The 20,317-nt window shown below is 43.6% G+C and overlaps 1 protein-coding gene across 2 annotated transcripts in view; it reads left to right on the top strand.

The window, feature by feature from the left end:
- Positions 1–10,005, top strand: part of LOC140734677 (anthrax toxin receptor 1-like) — a 258,361-nt gene extending 248,356 nt beyond the window's left edge. For both annotated transcript variants that reach the window (XM_073058962.1, XM_073058970.1), the window contains exon 18: positions 5,151–10,005. In XM_073058962.1, coding sequence (XP_072915063.1) covers positions 5,151–5,426 — 276 coding nt within the window. In that variant the 3' untranslated portion in view covers positions 5,427–10,005. The remainder of the gene's footprint in view (positions 1–5,150) is intronic.
- The last annotated feature ends 10,312 nt before the right edge of the window (positions 10,006–20,317 follow it).

Here is a 20,317-nt window from a genome sequence, read left to right on the forward strand (position 1 = left end):
TGTATGGATTTATGCATTTTGAATGGAGAAGCAAAAAGAAATTAAATGTCACATTAACATTGCAGAGCAGGGCTTTGTATCTACCAAGATATATTAGTACAATTAGTAAGGACTGGTGTGTGAATGCTTTGGTAGTGAAGACACACTGTTCACCTCTGGCAGAGTTTTTAACAGTGAAGTGCAAGACCTTCCATTTACCAGGGGAGTTCTTGGCCACACTTGGTGTACTGTAAGCAGTTTTAAATTCTACTTCTCATTCCCATTCCGACATGTCAGTCCATGGCCTCCTCTACTATCAACACCTTATAATCTGTCTCGATAGCCTCCAACCTGATGGCATGAACATCGATTTCTAGAACTTCCAGTAATGCCACCCCCCTTTATCATTCCTCATTCCCATTTCTCTCTCTCACCTTATCTCCTTACCTGCCCATCACCTCCCTCAGGTGCTCCTCCCCCTTTTCTTTCTTCCATGGCCTTCTGTCCTCTCCTGTCAAATCCCCCACTTATTCAGCCCTGCATCTCTTCTACCAATCAACTTTCCAACTCTTTACTTCAGCTCTCTCCCCGTCCTGGTCTCACCTTCCACCTTGTATTTCTTCCCCCCTCCCCCTCCCCCCACCTTCTTACTCCGACTCATCATCCTTTTTCTGGTCCTGATAAACGGCTCGGCCCGAAACGTCAACTGTATTCTTTTCCATAGATGTGCTGCCCTGGCCTGCTGAGTTCCTGCGGCATTTTGTGCGTGTTGCCTGGATTTCGAGCACCTGAGGATTTTCTCTTGTTTTTAAATTTTATTTATTGATCTATTGAGGTACAACATGGAATAGGCTCTTTGGGCACTTCGAGCCAAACTGCCCAGCAATCCTCCGATTGAATCCTATGATCACGGGAGAGTTCAACAATGACAAATCAACCTACCAACCGGTACGTCTTTGGCCGGTGGGAGGAATCCAGAGCACCCAGAGGAAACCCAGGCGGTCACAGGGGAGATCGTACAAACTACTTACAGGCTGCGGCGGGAGTTGAACCCGGGTGGCCGGTAACCACCTCCATTGTGATTGTGGCTGTACCGTATACATCCCCCTCCACCCCGCAAGTGCAACATGAGCTCTATGGCACCATCAGTGAACTCCAAGCCACACACCCCAACGGTTTCTTCATCGCTGGAAAATTCAACCACGCTAACTTAAATAAAAACAGTCCTGCCTAAATTCTATCAGCATGTTGACTTTGCTATCAGAGGTGAGAACATGTTAAGACCTGTTTTTTTTATCAACATTCATGGTAATCGCAAGGCTGCCCTTTGCCCCCACATTGGACACTTTGACACTTAATTTGACACTCCTGCGTAGAGACTGCTGATTAAACAAGTCAAACCTGTTCCAGAGGAGATGATGACCTGGCCAGAGAGACCAACCTCAGCATTACAGGATCGTTTTGAAAACACAGACTGGAACATGTAATATGACCATCACACTGAGATCAATGAATATGCAGGATCTGTGACAGGCTACTTAGAGAAGTGCACTGAGGATGTCACCGTGAGGGCAAATCAGAAGCCATAGATGACAGCAGCGTTCTGGGCACTGCTGAGGGATAGGGATGCTGCCTTCATTTTGGGGAGTAAGACAGGTCAACAAGAGCTCCACTTTTCTATGCAATCAGAAAAGTAAAATGGGATTATTCATTTACAGCCATTTCTGTGACACCAGAGACACGAGGCACGTATGGCAGGGCATTCAGACCATAATGCTCTACAAATCCACCCTCCAACGTCAGTGACAGTGACGCCTCTCTCCATGATATGCTGAATGTCTTTTACGCATGGTTTGATGCATGGAATGGTGTGCCGGTGCGGAAGTTCCCCTCCCCCAGAGGAGAAGGCACTCTGTCTGGCCACAGGTACTGTGAGGAAGACCCTAACCATGGGACCTGATAGAATTCATGGCTGGGTGCTGGGAGACCTTGTAGCCTAGTTAACCGAGGATCTAACAAACTTCTTCAGCATCTGCAAGGAACAGTCCAATGTCCCTGTAGGCTTCAAGGCAGCCACCATCATCCAAGAGGATGATGACTGTTTTCAGGACAACCATCCAGTGGCACAGACCTCAACAATAATGAAGTGCGCTTTGAGCAACTGTGCACTACAGTAAGTTCCAACTTCCTACTGCAGTTTTCCAGCAGGAACTTCAGTCCACTGATCACTCAGATTGGTCCACTGACGATGCCATTGCCTCAGCCCTCTACTCTTTCCTGAGCCAGCTGGAAAATGGCGCCTCTTAAGCCAAGATGCTCTTTATCGACGTCAGCTCATCACTCAAAACAGCCGTCTCCTAGGGGCTGGTGGGTAAGCTGTCCTCGTTGGGTCTCAGCACCTCTCCCTGTAACTGGATCTTGGACTTCTTGACAGAAAGACCATTCTGTCCATGCTGGCAGCAACATTTCTAACTCCGTAACGCTGAGCACCTGCGCCCCCCCAGGGCTGCGTGCTCAGCCCGCGGTTGTTCACGCTGCTGACACATGACTGTACTGTTAGAGCCAGCTCAAACTGAATTATCAAGTTCACTGATGATACAGCAGTGGATGCCCTCATCAAAAGCGGAGATGAGATTGCATATGAGGAAGAGCATCTTGCAGAATGGCATGAGCGCAACAAGAGATGATTGCAGACCTTAGCAAGGTGCAGACTGGCCACTCCTCACTATGCATACGGCTCCGCCGTGGAGAGAATTAGGAGCACCAAGTTTCGGGAGTGCACTCAATGGACAATCTCACCTGATCCCTCAACACCACTTCTTTAGTCAAGAAATCACAGCGGAGTCTCCGCTTCCTGAGGAGAACGGGGCGAGCAACAGTGCCCCCACCCCATTCTAACCAATTATTTTACAGGAGCACCACTGAGAGTGTCCTGGTGCAGGAATTGCAAAGCATCTGACCACAGGATCCTACAAAGGATTGCAAGGACTGGCGAGAGGATCATCGGGGTCTCCCTTCCCCCCATCCAGGATATTTATCAGGAGCACTGCAGGGCTCTCAGCATTGTTGACCATCCCTCCCATCTATCCAACAATCTCTTTGATCTCCTGTCATTAGGCAGGAAATACTCAGCCCTTAGACAATATTGTTAAGATGGGATACAGCTTCTTTCCCTAGGCCATGAGACTACCAAATTCCCTGCCACCACCCAGGTCTCATCACTTATAAGGCGTTGGTAGTGTTATACTCTTTATTTTTTAAACTTGTGTCGTGAATTCACCTTATGCTAGATGTCAATCTTCTGGAATATATTTTATTATTTTTCAATTTATTTGGGATAATTTTAGTTTGTGAGTTATATGTACTGTGTTGTGCACCTTGGTCCAAAGGAACATTGTCTCATTTCGCCATATATATGTATACAGCTGAATGACAATAAACTTCAACTTGAATCCAGCATTAGCTAGAGTTCATGAGAAGAGTGAGAGATCAGAAGACTTAGGTGCCACAAGAGATTCTGCAGGTGCTGGAAATCCAGAGTAACACACTCAAAATGCTGGAAGAACTCAGCTGGTCAGGCAGCATCTGTGGAGAGGTGTAGGCAGTTGACATTTTGGACTGAGGCCCGATGACAGGTCTCAGCCCAAAACATTGAATGTCTGTTCCTCTCCATTGATGCTGCCTGACCTGCTGAGTTCCTCCACCAATTTGTGTGTTGATGTAGCTGCACAGATCACTGAAGGTGGCAGAATCTGAAACATGAGAAGATCTGCCGATGCTGGAAACCTAAAGCAGGAGGAACTCAGCAGGCCAGGCAGCATCAGTGGTAAAGAATAAACAGTCAATGTTTTTGGGCCAAGACCCTTCATCTGCCCAAAACATTAACTGTGTACTTTTTTTCCATAGATTTTTCCTCTAGCATTCTAGATAACTTCCTCTAGAGTTCCTCTAGCATTTTGTGTGTGACAGAATCTGATAACCTCACAAAGAAGTTAAGGCTTTCCAAGGGAAAGACTGAATGGAATCCAGATACAGGGAAGCCACTCAATCAATTTTGAAAGGGTTTAACTGTAGTATTGTACCCAAACCCAGGCAGCGCAACTTATTGTTACAGAGGAGAAGAGATGTGCAGAAGGTTAAGGACGCATTTTACAGACATATTCAAAATTATGAGCATTTTTGAAAAAGTTACTGTTTCTCTTAGCAGAAGGGTCATAATTGAAGGACACAGATTTAAGATCAGTGCAAAAAGCAGGGGAGAAATCAAGTGACTGTATGAATATGACTTAATTGCAAATTCCAGTTAAGATATCTATCCTATTTCAAGTCAAATAGAGTTTATTGTTCTGTGCACAATCACGGTGAGATACAAGTACAACAAAAAATTTGCTTGCAGCAGCATCACCGGCAGATAGATGCATACAGAATATAAATGATAAATAACTTATACAAGGGAAGGATGACAATAGACAATAGGTGCAGGAGTAGGCCATTCAGCCCTTCGAGCCAGCACCGCCATTCACTGTGATCATCCACAATCAGTACCCCGTTCCTGCCTTCTCCCCATATCCCTTGACTCCGCTAACTTTAAGAGCTCTATCTAACTCTTTCTTGAAAGCATCCAGAGAATTGGCCTCCACTGCCTTCTGAGGCAGAGCATTCCACAGAGAGAGAGCGGAAAGAAGACTTTAGTGCAAAAAAAAAGATAAAATTAAGAGACACTTCCATAGTGTTCCATTCCTGTGGTAGGATTAGTTTGTGCATGTTGGTTCAAGAAGCTAGTGGTTCAAGAAAAGTAGCTGTTCCTGAATCTGGTGGTTGTGGCTTCTGTAAATCCTGCCTGGCTGAAGCAACAAGAAGAGGGCTTGACCTGTATGGTGAGGATCTTTGATGATAAATTTTGTGTATATGGCCCATATCCCTTTGCGTTTTCCTATCCAGGATGGAGTGAAATTGAGAGATTTGGAATTGAAATGAGCAGAACAAGTCAGATCACAGGACTTTCATTTTTAGATAGTAAATGGGCTGAATGGTCTTTTCTCACATCTATGGTAGATTTTGTCTTATTCGTTCCTGGGTCTGGGTAGAATAATAATGGTGCAGGCATACATTGTTGTGCAACAAGTTGAGTCAATACAGATCGATTAATTATCTTTCTCTTTTCCCCGCAGGGACGTTGCATCAATTTCACTAGAGTAAAGGCCGGCAGGAAACCACCCAGTTACCCTTATTACAACAACGTGCGAAACAGTGGGCCGGCTCCCATCTACTGTCCGACCATCAGTCTTCCTCCGTCTCCTGCCCCGTCGCCTGAGCCGTCACCCGCTAATTCCACAACTTCGTCGCCCACTCCATCGCCAACTTGCACCTTGCCTCCGCCTCCGCCAGGACCTCCACCTACACGGGCTCCCCCACCGTCGCGCCCACCCCCACGCCCTTCCTTTTAAACTTGGCAACTCAAGAGGTTGAACCCTTCATTTTAACAACAGACAGAAGGGGAACCAAAGAGGTACTGCATAAAGGTTCTTACTGGTCTGAAGAAGACAGCTTCCCTTTGGTCAGTTTGTAGAGGGTGTCTGCAGCAAAACAAACTCCAACGTACACAGCAGTATCCTTTGAACTCATGCCAGTTAACATTGGCCTTATTATCTTCAACTCGATCAACTGTTGCTTTTAAACGTGTGATATATTGATCTTTGGCAGTTACCATTTTATATAACAATGCATTTTTACTATTTTTTTGCAACAATACTGATTGTGAAGATTCAACACATGTTTCTCTGCATGTTGGATTTTGACCAATTCATTGGGAAAACAATGATTGTTGAGGAAGGGGGTGCATAGCAGGATCTGGCAATGTTCCCTGTTAATTCTGCTACTCTTCACGTAAGGTATAAGCCTTTTGCCTTATCTTGTGGAAGGAACTATTATTTACCTTACTGTTTGTACATATTTGAGACAGGGAGAGTTTCCTTGGACTGGACCATTTCCTGCCAATTCAACCATTGTCAGGGCTGTGTTTCTTTGATTGGATCAGAAATTGGAGTGCGTCATTTAAGTAGGGAGTGTGGGTAACTCCGAGTTATGGGCAAGGGGAAGTAATACATGCATTACTCCATCTACCCCATCCTCCCCGCTCTCCCTCCACTCCAATTTCAGACTGTCAAGGAACATCACTGTCTGGGTCAGAAAATGTAAAGATGGAGTCCAGAGGGAAATGGAAAGGGTTGGACATTCCGTCAACACAAATCAACTATTAGCAGCAGAAAGATAATACAGGACAGGTCTGGCCTTGCAGTGTTGTCTATGCTGGCATTGGTCCCAGTCAGTCAATGGTTAATTCCTGCTAACTTGATCTCTTGGTAACATGTGGAAAACTGACGTGATGGTTTTTCACTTATAGTTATAAATGGCAGTGCGAAGAATCCTTTAAATAATCCAGGCCATGATCAAGTGCAAGCACTGACAGCATTGTCATTGGAACAGCGGGACGCAGGCTCGATACCCGCTCTCCACTGAATTCAGCCACTGCCCCAGATACCACCTTACTCCTCTGTCAATGGATGCCTGGGAGCAAGTAGTCCAGATGGCTCCAATCCCAGGGCAGGAGGGATCATGAAGCAATGAGGGATTTATTGCCTTGTCTAAGCCAAAAAGTGCCTCCGGTGAGCATGGTAAAAGTGGATATGACCTATTGGAGTATTCAGTTATACTAGATCTGATCTACAACCTAAAGGAGCAAATGAGTGAGAAACCTTAGGTGTAGATGCCTTTGTTATGGAAGATTCATCTGCAGCTCATTGATGGGAAACTAAATCAAAATAACAGGCATGGAAAGACTTAGTTCAGAGGCTGCCTGGTTCCTGAAGTGTTTGAAGCAAGTTGTATCCTTCACAGTGATCACACCTTCATGCTTTCCTTGAGTTGTGAATGTAGTGAAGCTCTATCTCTGCCCAGCCATCAATAGAAATCGCTGCCTTGGTCAGCTCTGACTCACTACAGTCTCTTCCCAATTTTCTCTACACTTGACATCTACAACTGCCTGAACATTGCTGCCTCTGTCCCATCCATACCTGTATCTGTATGACCAGAATCATCCAGGAATCAGAAACAAAAACAGACAATGCTGGAGATACTCAGCAGATCAGGCAGCATCTGTGGTGAGGGAAACAGCTGACATTGCAGCTCAATGACCTTTCATTAGAAGCATCAACGCTTTTAACAGATGCTGTCTTGCTCTCTGCATTTTCTGTTCATTAGCTAAACAGCATAATAATCTGCATTCCTGTTGATCACTTATTCAGTTTAGTTTGAGAGACTGACAACTTACGCTCTCAAAGTTTAAAGGATTTAGACCGTGAACGTGCACAACTAAGAGGTGACAAACAAATACAAAAGCAAAGTCCTGCAGATTCTGGAAACCTGAACTAAAGGCAGGAAATGCTGGGCATGTTCAGTAAGTTAGGCAGCAAAATGTTGTTGATTTAAAACTACATTTCTTGCTCCACAGTTACTGATAGACCTGCTAAGCATGTTCTGTTTGATCATTAAAAACTGCCACCTATAAACTTCAGAAAAATCCCTCAGACCTTGCACGAGGTGCAGAAAAAAAGTTAATAAGTAATAAGAATCCTTGAACACTGTCTCAAACTGTTCTCATCACTTGGGGTGATGAAAGAACCCTAGTTGCTTATTGATGAAGGACCTCCCTGCCTTGTACTACACATTATGCAGTTCTCATTTAGTCAAGAGCAGCAAAATCTGCATAAATACTTTTTAAACCAAACAGTGGAGTATGAAATTTTCTATCCTTGAACTTTCAACTGACATCTAGAACCATTTGAGTTGTTGTAAGCAGATGTTCTTATATGCTGCTAATGGCAGGCCCTACCAGTAATGGCAAGAATGTTGAAGAGGTAGGTTTACCAGTACTGGTTACGGATTACCGTGCATCCTAACTTCCTCACAGGATAGCAGTTTGATCTACAATCGCATGCATCGCAGCTTGGGAACATTTGTGAAGGGACAATAATAGAACTGAATATGGAATTCAGAATTCTATGGTCAGGGCCAACATCTCATTTTGGAGTGAAATGCTATATTTTGTAAGCAGTTTGGAGTGAACTCATACCCGAGTTTGAGATTCAGTCTATGAGGACCTTTTGCCCCTCAAACCTTCAGGTCCGTTTTTTAATCAAGAGGTCTGAGGAATTAGTTGAAAACTTGCAAAACGTTAATGAACTGATAGGATTGACCAAAGCTTCTTCATGTAGGGGCTGGTAAATTAGATTGAAGAAGAAATTACTAGCTGACACCATTTGGGATTTAGAAGCCTTGCAGGAAAGACTAACAAACAGAATCGATTTCTATTGTTTTGAAGTTCAGGGATGAAGTAGTCAAAGCAGAAAACAGCTCATTGATTTCAGTGTGGCTTTCATGCAACATAGAGCAATCATTATGGTTTGAGAATAAAAGGAAGATTCAGAGAGCAATGAAGGTAGATGTACTGATTGAACTGAGACATAGGGAAGAATGGCACAGATAGAAAGGCTGTAAACTGGATGTGAGGGGACAATTTATTGAACAGCACTGTAGACCAGATCTTCTCCATTAAAGTAACAAGGGATCAGGCTTGTTAAACAATAGTGTTCTTTTAGTTTGAGACAATTATAACGAATATGTGCAACTTCCTGGGAAAGTAATCCTTAATCAAATTTATTAACCTCATCAATTGGGGGCCAGTGGCTGAATCCAGAGAATGGTAGTGGGGTGACGTCCTGGACTCTTCCCCCCCACCCATTTTGCCTTTAGCGATCTGTAACAATAAACTCAGACTAGCGGACTTTGGCGCGGAGTAACTGGAGGCTCGAGTATAGTACACTGGCGAGAGTTTACGCACAGAAGAATCAATAAAGATCCACAGGTCCCTCAAAGCGAACGTCACTATGGAAAGGCTAGTTCAAGACTGAAAAATGAGTGATCAACGGGTGCAACTTCAATAGTACAAGTCGCACAAAAAGCCCGCAGTTACCAATAAACAGCACGGGAAAATCTTCTGGGAATAATTAACAGGCAAAGCAAGCCACAATTGGGTAAATCAACAATATTCAGGTGAAGTCGAGCGCCGAGGTCTGGAGCCCTTGGAGACTTCCTGCTGCTCCAAAGGGTTCATTGTTACTGCTGGCATTCAGGGCAGCAATGAAGGTCCTCCATCTCTGTCTGTCCTTGGCTATCTTCTCCATTGCGTCCCAGGTGTGGCCAGTGCCAGTCATGCAAATCCAGCGTGGTGACAGAGGAACACCATCGCGTACAGATATAGAAGGGTTCTTCACTGCTGTATTTGACCAGTCAGGGTTGTTAGCCTGACTTGAGCCCCCGAACCCAGAGGACCACTCTTAGTCTGGCCTCTACCCTTTGACCTGTTTGGCATGGGGGACCCTACCAAGTGTCAAGCACAAGGCCCTGACTTCAGCCAACATAGCTCTGCGGGTCTTTGAGGCACGCAAGCTTCCCAACCCTACGGCAAGGTTGTGGCCCTCTCAGAGGCAAAGGGTTCACGTCACCATCTAACGTTTTTCAGTCAACGCAGTTTCAGTAATGCATGTTAATGACAAGTGTTGATGGTATAACCCCTGCAGTAATGCTTCAGCAGTTTAAGAGGATACTCTCACTCACCGTCAGAGGCCAAAGTAGAGGGCAATGTCTTGGGAAAGAACTGGCGAAGGGATAACTGCAATATCTTCAAGAAACAAGAGCTGTAAGTTGGGAAGGATGGTGCAGTTCACCTCCATGAAAAACCATTCTGTAAGGAGTCTGCACATCCTTCCCCGTGGAATGTATGGGTTTTCCCCGGGTGCTCCAGTTTCCTTCCCTCAGTCCAAAGATGTACTGGGTAGATTCATTGGTCATTGTAAATTGTCCCGTGGTTAGGATAGGGTTAAATCAGGGTTGTCAGGGGTTACTTGGGTTGTGTGGCTGGAAGGGCCTTCTCCATGCTGTATCATTAAAATGAAATAAAAAATTAAATATTCCAAGCACAGTCAGAACTGGCTTCATTTCAGGACAGCCTGATTACACAGGAAAGCATTGAGATTGCTGAAATGTTGGCAGTGAGACAGAGTGGTTCTAATCCAACATATGCATCCTGACACAGAGTGAGGAACAATGATATCTGGGATCCAGTCTGTGCCCACTCCCAAGATGGTGGATATCATGCCCATGTGAAAGGCCAATTCCCCACCCACTCCTCAGCATTACTTATTTAAAAATAGACTCCATCTCCCCGTTTGTCAAAATGACCAATATTGGCCACGATTCCAGGGAACTCATTCTTCAAAACTGAGTTTGGTGTGAAGGAGAGGCTGAGGTTGCAGGGGACAGTGAGCGAGTGGTGGAGGAGGAATGAGAGAGATTGTGAAATGGGGGTGGGGAGAAGGGCAGGTGAAGGAGGAGTGAAGTGGAGATACGATAAGAGCTGGAGACAGGACGAGCTTTGGCGAACAAGGTTGTGTGTTGCCGTAGTTTTCGGGTGTGAAATGGAATGATGTCAGTGGTGTTGAGTGGAAATGATTATTTATGTATTGGAATGAGCAGTAAGAGGCTTTATTTTGTTTGACCTGGCCAACTGTCTCATGTTCAGACCCTCACCCTCTCCCCAGATGGTCACTCTGTAGCCAACATTGTGCCCTCAAGGCCACTGGGAGAATGCAGGTCCTGCTGTCCCACTTCCAGAGCCAACCCCCACCACCACCCAATGGCAGCTGCCAGGAGTCTTTTCACCTGTCCCTGATCAAAGACATTCAAAACATTGAAATGTCACAAAACTTTAAAATTAATGAAGAAATTAACATTAACCAATGCAATTAAAATTTCTGGTGTAAATTAGTTAGAAACACTAATTTTATTTAAAGTAAAAGGGAATGAAAAGTCACCTTTCCCAGCCTGTCCTGCCAAAGGGTTTCAGCCTGAAACATCAACTTACTCTATGCCTAGATGCTGCCTGGCCTGCTGAGTTCCTCCAGCATTTTGTGTGTGTTTCCCAGCAAGTAACAGGTGTTGATCTGGATAGGTCAGTCACAGCCAGTGTGAAGTTGAAGGGCTGGATTTGAAGTATATCCGGTCTGTCAGGTCTGGTCAATCTGGAGCTGCTGCTGCCCCGGTGGACTAACAGATCAGACATACCAATATCTGGAGTTACTGCAGCAGTTTGTGTGTGTTGCCTTGGATTTCCAGCATCTACAAACTTCCTCATGTTTATGATTGACTACACCACTGCAGTCTCTTTGAGGGATGGTTACCCTAAGGAAGTTTAAATCTTCTTTTCGACGGAAGTATAGCAAAACCCTCTCCCACTGCTCCCCCTCGGTGATCTCCGCTGCCCTCTGACTCTTCGACCACATGCTCTTCCCCTATCACTTTCCAGCTGGCCTCTTTCCCCTCCCCCCCACCTTTTTGTTCTTGCAACTTCCCCCTTCCTCGTCAGTCCTGAAGAAGGTCTTGGACTGAAACGTCGACTGTTTCATCTTTCCTATAGATGCTGCCTGGCCTGCTGAGTTGCTCCAGCATTTTGTGTGTGTTACTCTGGATTTCCAGCATCTGCAGACTTTGTCATGTTTATGATTTGACCCTGTACTCCCAGATGTAATAAACAGGTGCAGAAATCAAGAAACAACTCACCCAAAATGAGTGTGTCTTCTCATCTGCTGGCCAATGTTCTGTATGTTTTGGGTGTTTAAGTGGGTACTACTACCCTTGTTTTTTTACCCGCTGGCTGCCAGTTTTTTAAAAAATCATTGCTTTCTGCATGGAAACTCAGGGCAAGTTGATCCCATAATCTCATTTCCAACTATGGGACCTATACTGGGGTCAATACAATGTCCTCAGTTGGCAAACTAAACTTCAAAATAAATTACAGTGTCATCAGCACCCTGTCAACAGTGCTCTCCTACTACTGCAGTGCCACATCTATGGATAACTGGCCAATAGAAGAATTCACACAGAGCATCAGCCGGAACAGAGGAAATAAAAAATCACTGAAAAACTAGGCAGTAATGAAGAATTTAAGGAAATGGAAGTCAACGATGAATGGTTTCACTCTGCTTTTGATATCTAACACACAGTTAAGTCAGATGTTGTCTGGATTATTTAATTTTGTTCCTCCCCTAGGCAATATGAATCTACTGTGTCCAGTGCTCCCAGTGTGGCCTCCAGTACATTGATGAGACCTCTTGTAAATTGGGGGTCTGCTTCACCAAGTACTTCTGCTCCATCTGCCACAAGCAAAGCATCCCAGTGGCCAAACATTTTAATTCCCATTCCCGTTCCACACCGGTCCACGGCCTCCTCTTATGCCAAGATGAGGTCAGCCTCAGGATGAAGAAGCAACATCTTATATTCTGTCTGCGTAGCCTCCAACTTGATGGCATGAATATCGATTACTCCTTCTGTTAAAACAATTCCCACCTTCCTGTCCTCCCCACTCTGACCTTTTACCTCTTCTCACCTGCCTATCACCTCCCCCGGGTGTTCCTCCTCCTTCCCTTTCTCCTACGGTCAACTCTCCTCTCCTATTAGATTCCTGTTTCTCCAGCCCTTTTATCTTTCCAACCCAGCTAGCCTCCTTCCCCTCTCCCCACATTTTTATTCTGGCATCTTTCCCCCTTCTTCCTCAGTCCTTAAGAGGAGTCTTGGCCCGAAATGTCAGCTGTTTATTCATTTCCATCAATGCTGCTTGACCAGCTGAGTTCCTCCAGCATTTTATGCGTGTTGCTTTGAGCACAAGGTTCAATGATCAGCACAAAGGTGCTGCACCAGGTCAATGTTAAGCAACAGTTCCGGAGAGAAACTTGCCCCTCTTCCTAACATCCAGAATACTTTTATGCTTACAGTATACACGCATGTTGTCAGGTGTTCAGCTGAAGCCCAACTCATTAGAAAGGTAAATGTGCCAATATTAAAGACAAATAATAGCTGGAGACCATTGAAAGTACAAGTTCAAACCACATATGCAATGATCTAATTGCTTCTCAGGCTTCAATGTTGACTCAGTAACCTTTCCTTTTCATTCCTAAACATGAGCTTCAGTAGCTTCCCATATTTTAAGCTGGGGTTCTGTAGTCTTGGTCTTCTTGGTCTAGAGCCAAGCTTCTATCTCTGAACTTCCTCCCAATTTCAAAAGCCTGGCAAGCACCTTCTCGAGAGACCCATGCTAATATGATGGTATGAACACAATCCATTGATTAACTATTCTGTGACAGAAGAAAAAGGCTTTCTGTCTATCAAATTCATACAATAATACAGCAGAGAAAGAGGTTATTCAGCCCATTAGGTTGTGCTAGCTACTGCTAATTTGAGTCCAGTTAAGACCATAAGACATAGGAGCAGAATTAAACCATATCCCCCAACGAGTCTGCTCTGCCATTTCATCATGATTGATCCATTTTCCCTCTCAGCCCCAGTCTCCTCTGCCTTTTTCCCCATAATCCCTTCATGCCTTGACTAATCAAGAATTTATCAACCTCTGCCTTAAATATATACAATGACGGCTTCTATAGCCGGCTGTGGTAACAAATCCACAGATTCACCACTCTCTGGCTAAAGAAATTCCTCCTCATCTCTATTCTAAAAGAACATCCCTCTATTCTGATGCTGTGTCCTCTGGTTTCAGACTCACCCAGCAGAGGAAACATCTTCTCGACATCAACTCTTACCGAGACCTTCCAAAATTCAATTGGTTTCAATGGGGTCACCCCTCACTCTTCTAAATTCCAGTGAGTAGAGGCCCAGAGTCATCAAACACTCCTTATATAACAAGCCTTTCAATCCCAGAATCATTTTCGTGAACCTCCTTTGAACCCTTTCCAATTTCAGCACAAGCTTTCTTAGATAAGGGGCTCAAAACTGCTCACAATACTACAAGTGAGGCCTCACCACTGCTTTATAAAGCTTCAATATTCCATCCTTGCCTTTATAATGCCATTCCCCCTATTCTTTTTCCATATATCTGATCCCTGTTTGAAAGCTAGAGGCACAAGGGACTGCAGATGCTGGAATTGAGCAACACTAGATTTATGTGACATGATGCAACAGTCACATGACCTTCCACTGCACTCCAGATGAAGTGTCTTCTCATCCCAAAGCGTTAACTGTCCACTTTGCTCCTGATCTGTTGAGTTCCTCTATCATCTTGTGTGCTACTCCTATTTGGGAGAGCACTTCAGATCTTAACCACTTTGCTAATCTTCGGTTAACATATAGAGATAAGCTTTATTTGTCACAGATACATTGAAACTACAGTGAAACGCATTATTGGCATCAACGACCAACACAGTCTCAGAATGTGCTGGGGGCAGCCCACAAGAGCATGCGCACAACTTACTCTTAACTTGTGCATCTTTGGAAATGTAGGAGCAAACTGGAGCATCCAGAGACGGCCACAGGGATAAAGTAGAAACTCCTTTCAGACAGCGATGGGAATTGAAACCCAATGTCACTGGTACTGTTAAGCTTTATGCTAACCATTTCAGTAGCGTGCCATCCCAAGTTGTCCGAGTACCTGAAGCTTGAGCCCTTTTGGTTTGGATCATTAGTAAGAACTGAAGAATGAAAAAGAAAGGAAGGTGGAGATGTTCTCTGCATGTTATCCTGCCCATGTCTGAACTGGGATTTAGTTGAATAGGGTGAATACAGGTGAACTTTCCAAGCTTATTCACCCTCAATTCCTCTAGAAAGGCTTCGACTGGAACACACAGAGGGCATGACTCTGTGCATCAATTAGTGCAGACAAATCTGAAATCTGGTGTGAATACATCGACTCAAGAGTGGGAGATCTAACAACCTCCGAGAACCTCAATTTAGGTAAATCAGTGGGAGGCCTTAACTAAACTTCAAAAGCTTGTATTTCTTCCACCACAATGCGTCCACCGTACTCAACACAAAGCTCCTGTAACTCTTTGACTGAAATCCACGCATCAGAGTCAAAGTTGTATTTGTGACGGATAGGAAAGGGAGCCAGCTACTTTGAAGATTATACTGGAAGGATTTTGCTTGGATCTGCAGGGGGCTTTACTCAGCAGCTAGTGCTGAAGTTACTCGGTTAATTGAACAAATTAAATGTCATGTGCTGGGAACTAACAAAGTATGGCAAGCTGGAAAGTCGAGCATTGATGATTATCAAAGACGTGTCTGGAGTAAACTACTCCAGCCTGATCACGGGATTCACAACACCCAAACCGCTTTCTGAAAACAAGCATAGTCACTGATCTAGAAATACCAGGCTTTGATCGAGGACGACTAACAGTAATATTAACCACAAGAACTGTTGCCACAGCTACTAAAATTTCAACTTTTCTCTATGACCTGGTCAAGACATGCAAACATACCACAAGGCCCACATGAAAACCACCAAGTTCTCAATATTTACTCAAGACTTTCCATTCTCCATGGCTCCCTTAAACCAAGAGAAAAGACTACACTTGCACAATGCTCTCCAACTTGGAAGGTTTCTTTCTCCAATAATATCAATCCCATCTTTGAATTGATGAGCGCATGGCCAGTCATCAGGCTGGGTGGTGGCCTTGACCCTGCACGGTCAAATTTAGGGCCAGTGTTGATCGTTCTTCTGGGCACTGGAGGGGTCCAGCGTCCCTGACCGCTCAGCAGTTGTTCAATCTTTTTTTATGTGGGACTGGAACTTAGGAGCTGGAAAAGAAAAGGTGCACCATACCTAACCTGCCTCGAAACAAGTATCTGAACAGTCTGGCCTCTGATTGGAATACTCCAAGAAGAGCTGGAATAAGCTTGGTAGATCAAAGAAAAGTGTTAGTTCAAAGGTTTGAAGCGGATTGTTATGGAGTCATTTCGTGCTGCACTAACTCTACAACAGTGATCAAAATTAATTGAATAGTGGTCTGGCAGACAATCTCCTTGACTATGACCTCCCGCATTGTAATGTCACCTGATCATGTGGACAACAACAGCTACACTAAGTCGGCTCAATACTTCATCTGGTTCAGTGTCTTATAATAATTGGACAAAACAGCTCAATCCCACTGGCACAAAAATGCAAGGCAGTTCCAGTACACATTTCCTGCATAAACACAACTCAGTTAATAAGTTTTCTTTATTCCATAAACACAGATATGAACCTAGCAATGTCAGGTTTTAGCTGATTACCAATTCCAAACATTGCTTTAAACTTTAGCCATTTTTGTCACTGTGATCCAGATTGATACTCTTCTCCTGTCCTGGACCAGCCCTACACATTCCACTCACACCATAAACACGACAGGGAAAGCACCAGAAGCTCTCGATAAACACTCTCGATACACCATGTGTTCGTTATGTGCCAATGTTGGGTCGTATGATGTGGGCGATCATGGTCTTTGACCATGATTGTTCTTGGCAAATTTTTCTACAGAAGTGGGTTGCCATTGCCTTCTTCTGGGCAACGTCCTTACAAGACCGGTGACCCCAGCCATTAATGATACTCTTCAGAGATCATCTGCCTGGCGTCAGTGGTCGCATAACCAGGACTTGAGATGTGCACCGGCTGCTCATAGGACCATCCACCAACTTTTCCCATTGGCTTCACGTGACCCTGATTGGTGGGGTGGGCTAAGCAGGTGCTACACCTTGCCCAAGGGTGACCTGCATCTGTGTAACCATTCTTTTCAATGCCATTTAGGTCCTCATTTTCACTTGCAACATTCAAATCAATATCGAGGTCCTTAGAGTCAGAAGTAGAGTCTGTACCGACCTTCACCCACCAATTCAGCATTAAAACCTACGCGAGGAAATCTGGAAATCCTAACGCCGCACACAAAATGCTGGCAGCAATAAGGAAGAGTAAACAGTCGGCGTTTTTGGCCAAGGCCCTTCTTCAGAACTAAAGTGAGTTGCTATTTTATTCTCCCTACATTCTCATCAAACCCTCCCCCACTTTGCCACTCACCTACACACCAAGGACGATGTAAACTGGATAATTAACCTAACGCGCACATAATTATTAGCGCTGCAAATCGAAGTTAGGTACTTCAACACAATTTGCGTTCCGGCAAGCCTCACCAAACAATTACAAACATTGGTAGTTGTATAATGAATTAAAGTGGCTGATTTTTAAAAAATAATAAATACTACACTGATATTTCTCCTGGAGTTACTTGCACTCACCTCCAGTAAATCATATCTGGACAATGGGAAACCCCATTAACACACTACCATTTTTTTTGTACATTTTTTCCCGGTCCATTGACAGCTTGAAGCAGTGACTGGAGTATTTAGTAAAAGTAACTGCAAGCGCAGAAACAAAAGAGTCTTTTATTCATTTAGACATATTATAGAGCAAACCTAATTCAGAAACATTTGTCCTTGAAATAGCACTTCCCCATCGCCACAAATTGCAAACTGCTTGCTGAGTAATTTTAATCTGAAAATCAGCCTTTCGAACAACTGCCGCTTTTGCTGGGATTATGAGTGGCTGTGTGGGCTGCAGTGCCTTTGGTTACTGTTAAAACTGCTAAGGAAAATGATAGGTTGGCAGATCTATAGTGTAATCTGAAATAAACCCCTTTCTTGACAAGGTTTTCTTTTGTGCTGGATGTCACAAACCTGAAGCAAGATGAATTCCATAGCGCGGGCCCAGTTTGCAAACGTTCAAAAGTTATGAGAGGATGTGCTTCCTTGAATATTGTGGGGAGTGGGGGAGTTGTGTGTGTGGGGGGGGGGGGGGGGGGGGAGGGGGAGACTTTGTGTGCTTGCGACTCCTCGCGGTGAATGCCAGTATTGCACTAACCGATTCTTTCAGATCGGTTGAATCAGAATCGGGCTTATTACCGACATAATGTCGTAAAATTTGTTTTGTGACCACAGTACAGTACATAAAAATTACCCCAAGTTACAATAAAAATAAATAAGTAGTACAAAAGAGGAATAGTGAGGGACTATGCATAGGCCGTTCAAAACTCTGGAGGCGGGGGGGGGGGGGGGAAGCTGTACCTAAAACGTGCATTGCAGAAATAAGACAAATACCCCCCGCCCTACCAGTATATCCAAGGGCAAGGAAAGGGAATATCAATTAAACGGCACAATTCTAAAGGGTGTGCAGGGGGACAGGGAGACTTGTGTATGTAAGCGGATAAAAATGTAAACGTGGCAAGGAATGTTGAATGTGCTGTTTTTAAAGCTTTTGGGATCCTGAACTTCATAAGTACAAAAGCAGAAGGTTATGCATTATTTTGTAAAACAATGATTAGGTCACAGAGTACTGAGCTTACTTTTGGCTTTTTAACAACTTGAATGCGGTCTTTGAAAGGGTGGAGAAAGTATTTACTGGAATAGTGTGAAGGATTTGGGATTTCAGATACAACGTTAAACTGGAAGGGAAAAGGGGGGTTGTTCATAGAAATGAAAAAAGGTTGAAGAGATAAAAGTGTACAAAATAATGATGGGCTTCCATGGGGTAAACGGAAAGTTCCAAGACCAAAATACTCATAGAACAAGGGCAGAACTTAACGTACTGGGTAAAAGAAAAAAAATCAAGGGGGAGACTTCTTTTATATAAATACCGAGAACGGATATGATCTATAGTTGTGGAAACAGTAGATCTTAGTATTTGTGATTCGAGTTTTCTATAAGTATTTTGATGATGTCAGGGAAATGAGAACTTTCATGGAATAAACTGGAATAATGTGTTGAAACTTTCAGTAACGATGGCGAATAACATTACTAAAAGGGTAATGCAGAAATATATAATCGAGGTTGAGGGAGCTGTATTCATTATTTTTCTTACAGAATTGATGAGTCTTAAAATAATAGAGCCCATTCATTTTCCTGTTTGCGTCAGCTCTTTGAAAAACCGCACTTTCCCCTTATCCTTTACCTGTTGTGACACTTCAGTGGCTTGCTTGGCTCGCTGGATGGCATGAGGACACAGGACAAGAGCTGTCTGCTCAACTTGAGGATGATCACTGCCACGGTTCACTGATGGATTTTGAAGATTATATCCACATATCAGTCACTAGAAATAGCAGGTGTCCCCATGTGGGGCACCTGTCACAGGTCAGGATTTATTTCCCTTCCCATTCTATACCCTCTTTTTGGCTTAAAGCGTAAGGACATTTCTCTTTGAAGTAGATTCCTACGTTGTGAAGGAACAGACACCACTAAGTAGCAATGGGAAACTGACTTTCAGCATACCATGAAGCAGTTATTTTATGGTCAAGCTGACGGTTAATGGCCAAAAAAAAATAATCAGATATTGAGATTCTCTTAATAAGTTGCTCTAGTGGACCTTGCATTTATATCACCTGGATTACAGATCTCAAAGCATAATCACTATTTTACATCAGGGTTACAGATCTCAAAGCATAATCACTATTTTACATCAGGAAGGCATTCACAGCTCTAGTATTTAAGCTTGGAACTTCCTTGAAAAATTGCACTCCAAATACTGATGAGAATGTGTAATATAGGTAGGTACTCCAATTAAAGTACTGGATAGAAGATTGCAAGAGAGAAGCAGTCATGCAACACAGGCAATAATCTGCAGCGGTTTCTTGGTGCATTGATGCTATAGAAGTTATGGAGGTCATAGAAGTTTGCAAGCTCATTGTAACCCAAGGAAAAAAAATTACAAGGTGGACATAATGATAGATGAGCTAGGGTTGTGTGGTATCTGTAATATTTCACTACATATTCAGTATTTACCCAATTGAAGTATTTCAAATGTAGTGTAGGGATTTTTTTTATTTTTGAGGGGTGGGTTTAGTAAATTATTGTACAGACGTTACTTGTTTGTGGCATGTTTATCAAGCTGTGCTTGTTAATTGTTATATTGCCTGTTTGTTCTGTTTTAAAGTTTCTTAAGAGTTTTTGAACGACTGCCTTACTTTCACATTCAACATAAATACATTGATTTAATTTTTAAAAATTTAAGACAATCTTGTAAACTCATTAAGACTGACATAACACAGACTGGTGAGAATGTACAATGTTCAACTTTTTCCATAAGTATAACTGACCTTGGTATTTAAAAGACATACATAATACCCAAGACCAGTCTCAGAAATGCTATTTAGCTGTGGAACATGTAGCACTGCTGTACAGTGTGAGGCATGGTAACAGAGCTGAAATCCCTCAGCATCAACGCTGGGAAGTTTAAATTTGCTTCATTAAATAAATCCAGGATGAACAAATAGAATAAAAATACTCAAATTGCAAAAGGTCGGTCACAAAACCAGACTACCATTAAAGCTCGCCCGATTCACTGTTGAGAAGGGTATACACTGTTAGTTCAGTTGCACAGGTATAAACCCAACACCATTGTATTAACTGGCACCAG

The sequence above is a fragment of the Hemitrygon akajei genome, chromosome 1 (assembly GCF_048418815.1).
Source record: "Hemitrygon akajei chromosome 1, sHemAka1.3, whole genome shotgun sequence".
NCBI classification, from domain to species: domain Eukaryota; kingdom Metazoa; phylum Chordata; class Chondrichthyes; order Myliobatiformes; family Dasyatidae; genus Hemitrygon; species Hemitrygon akajei.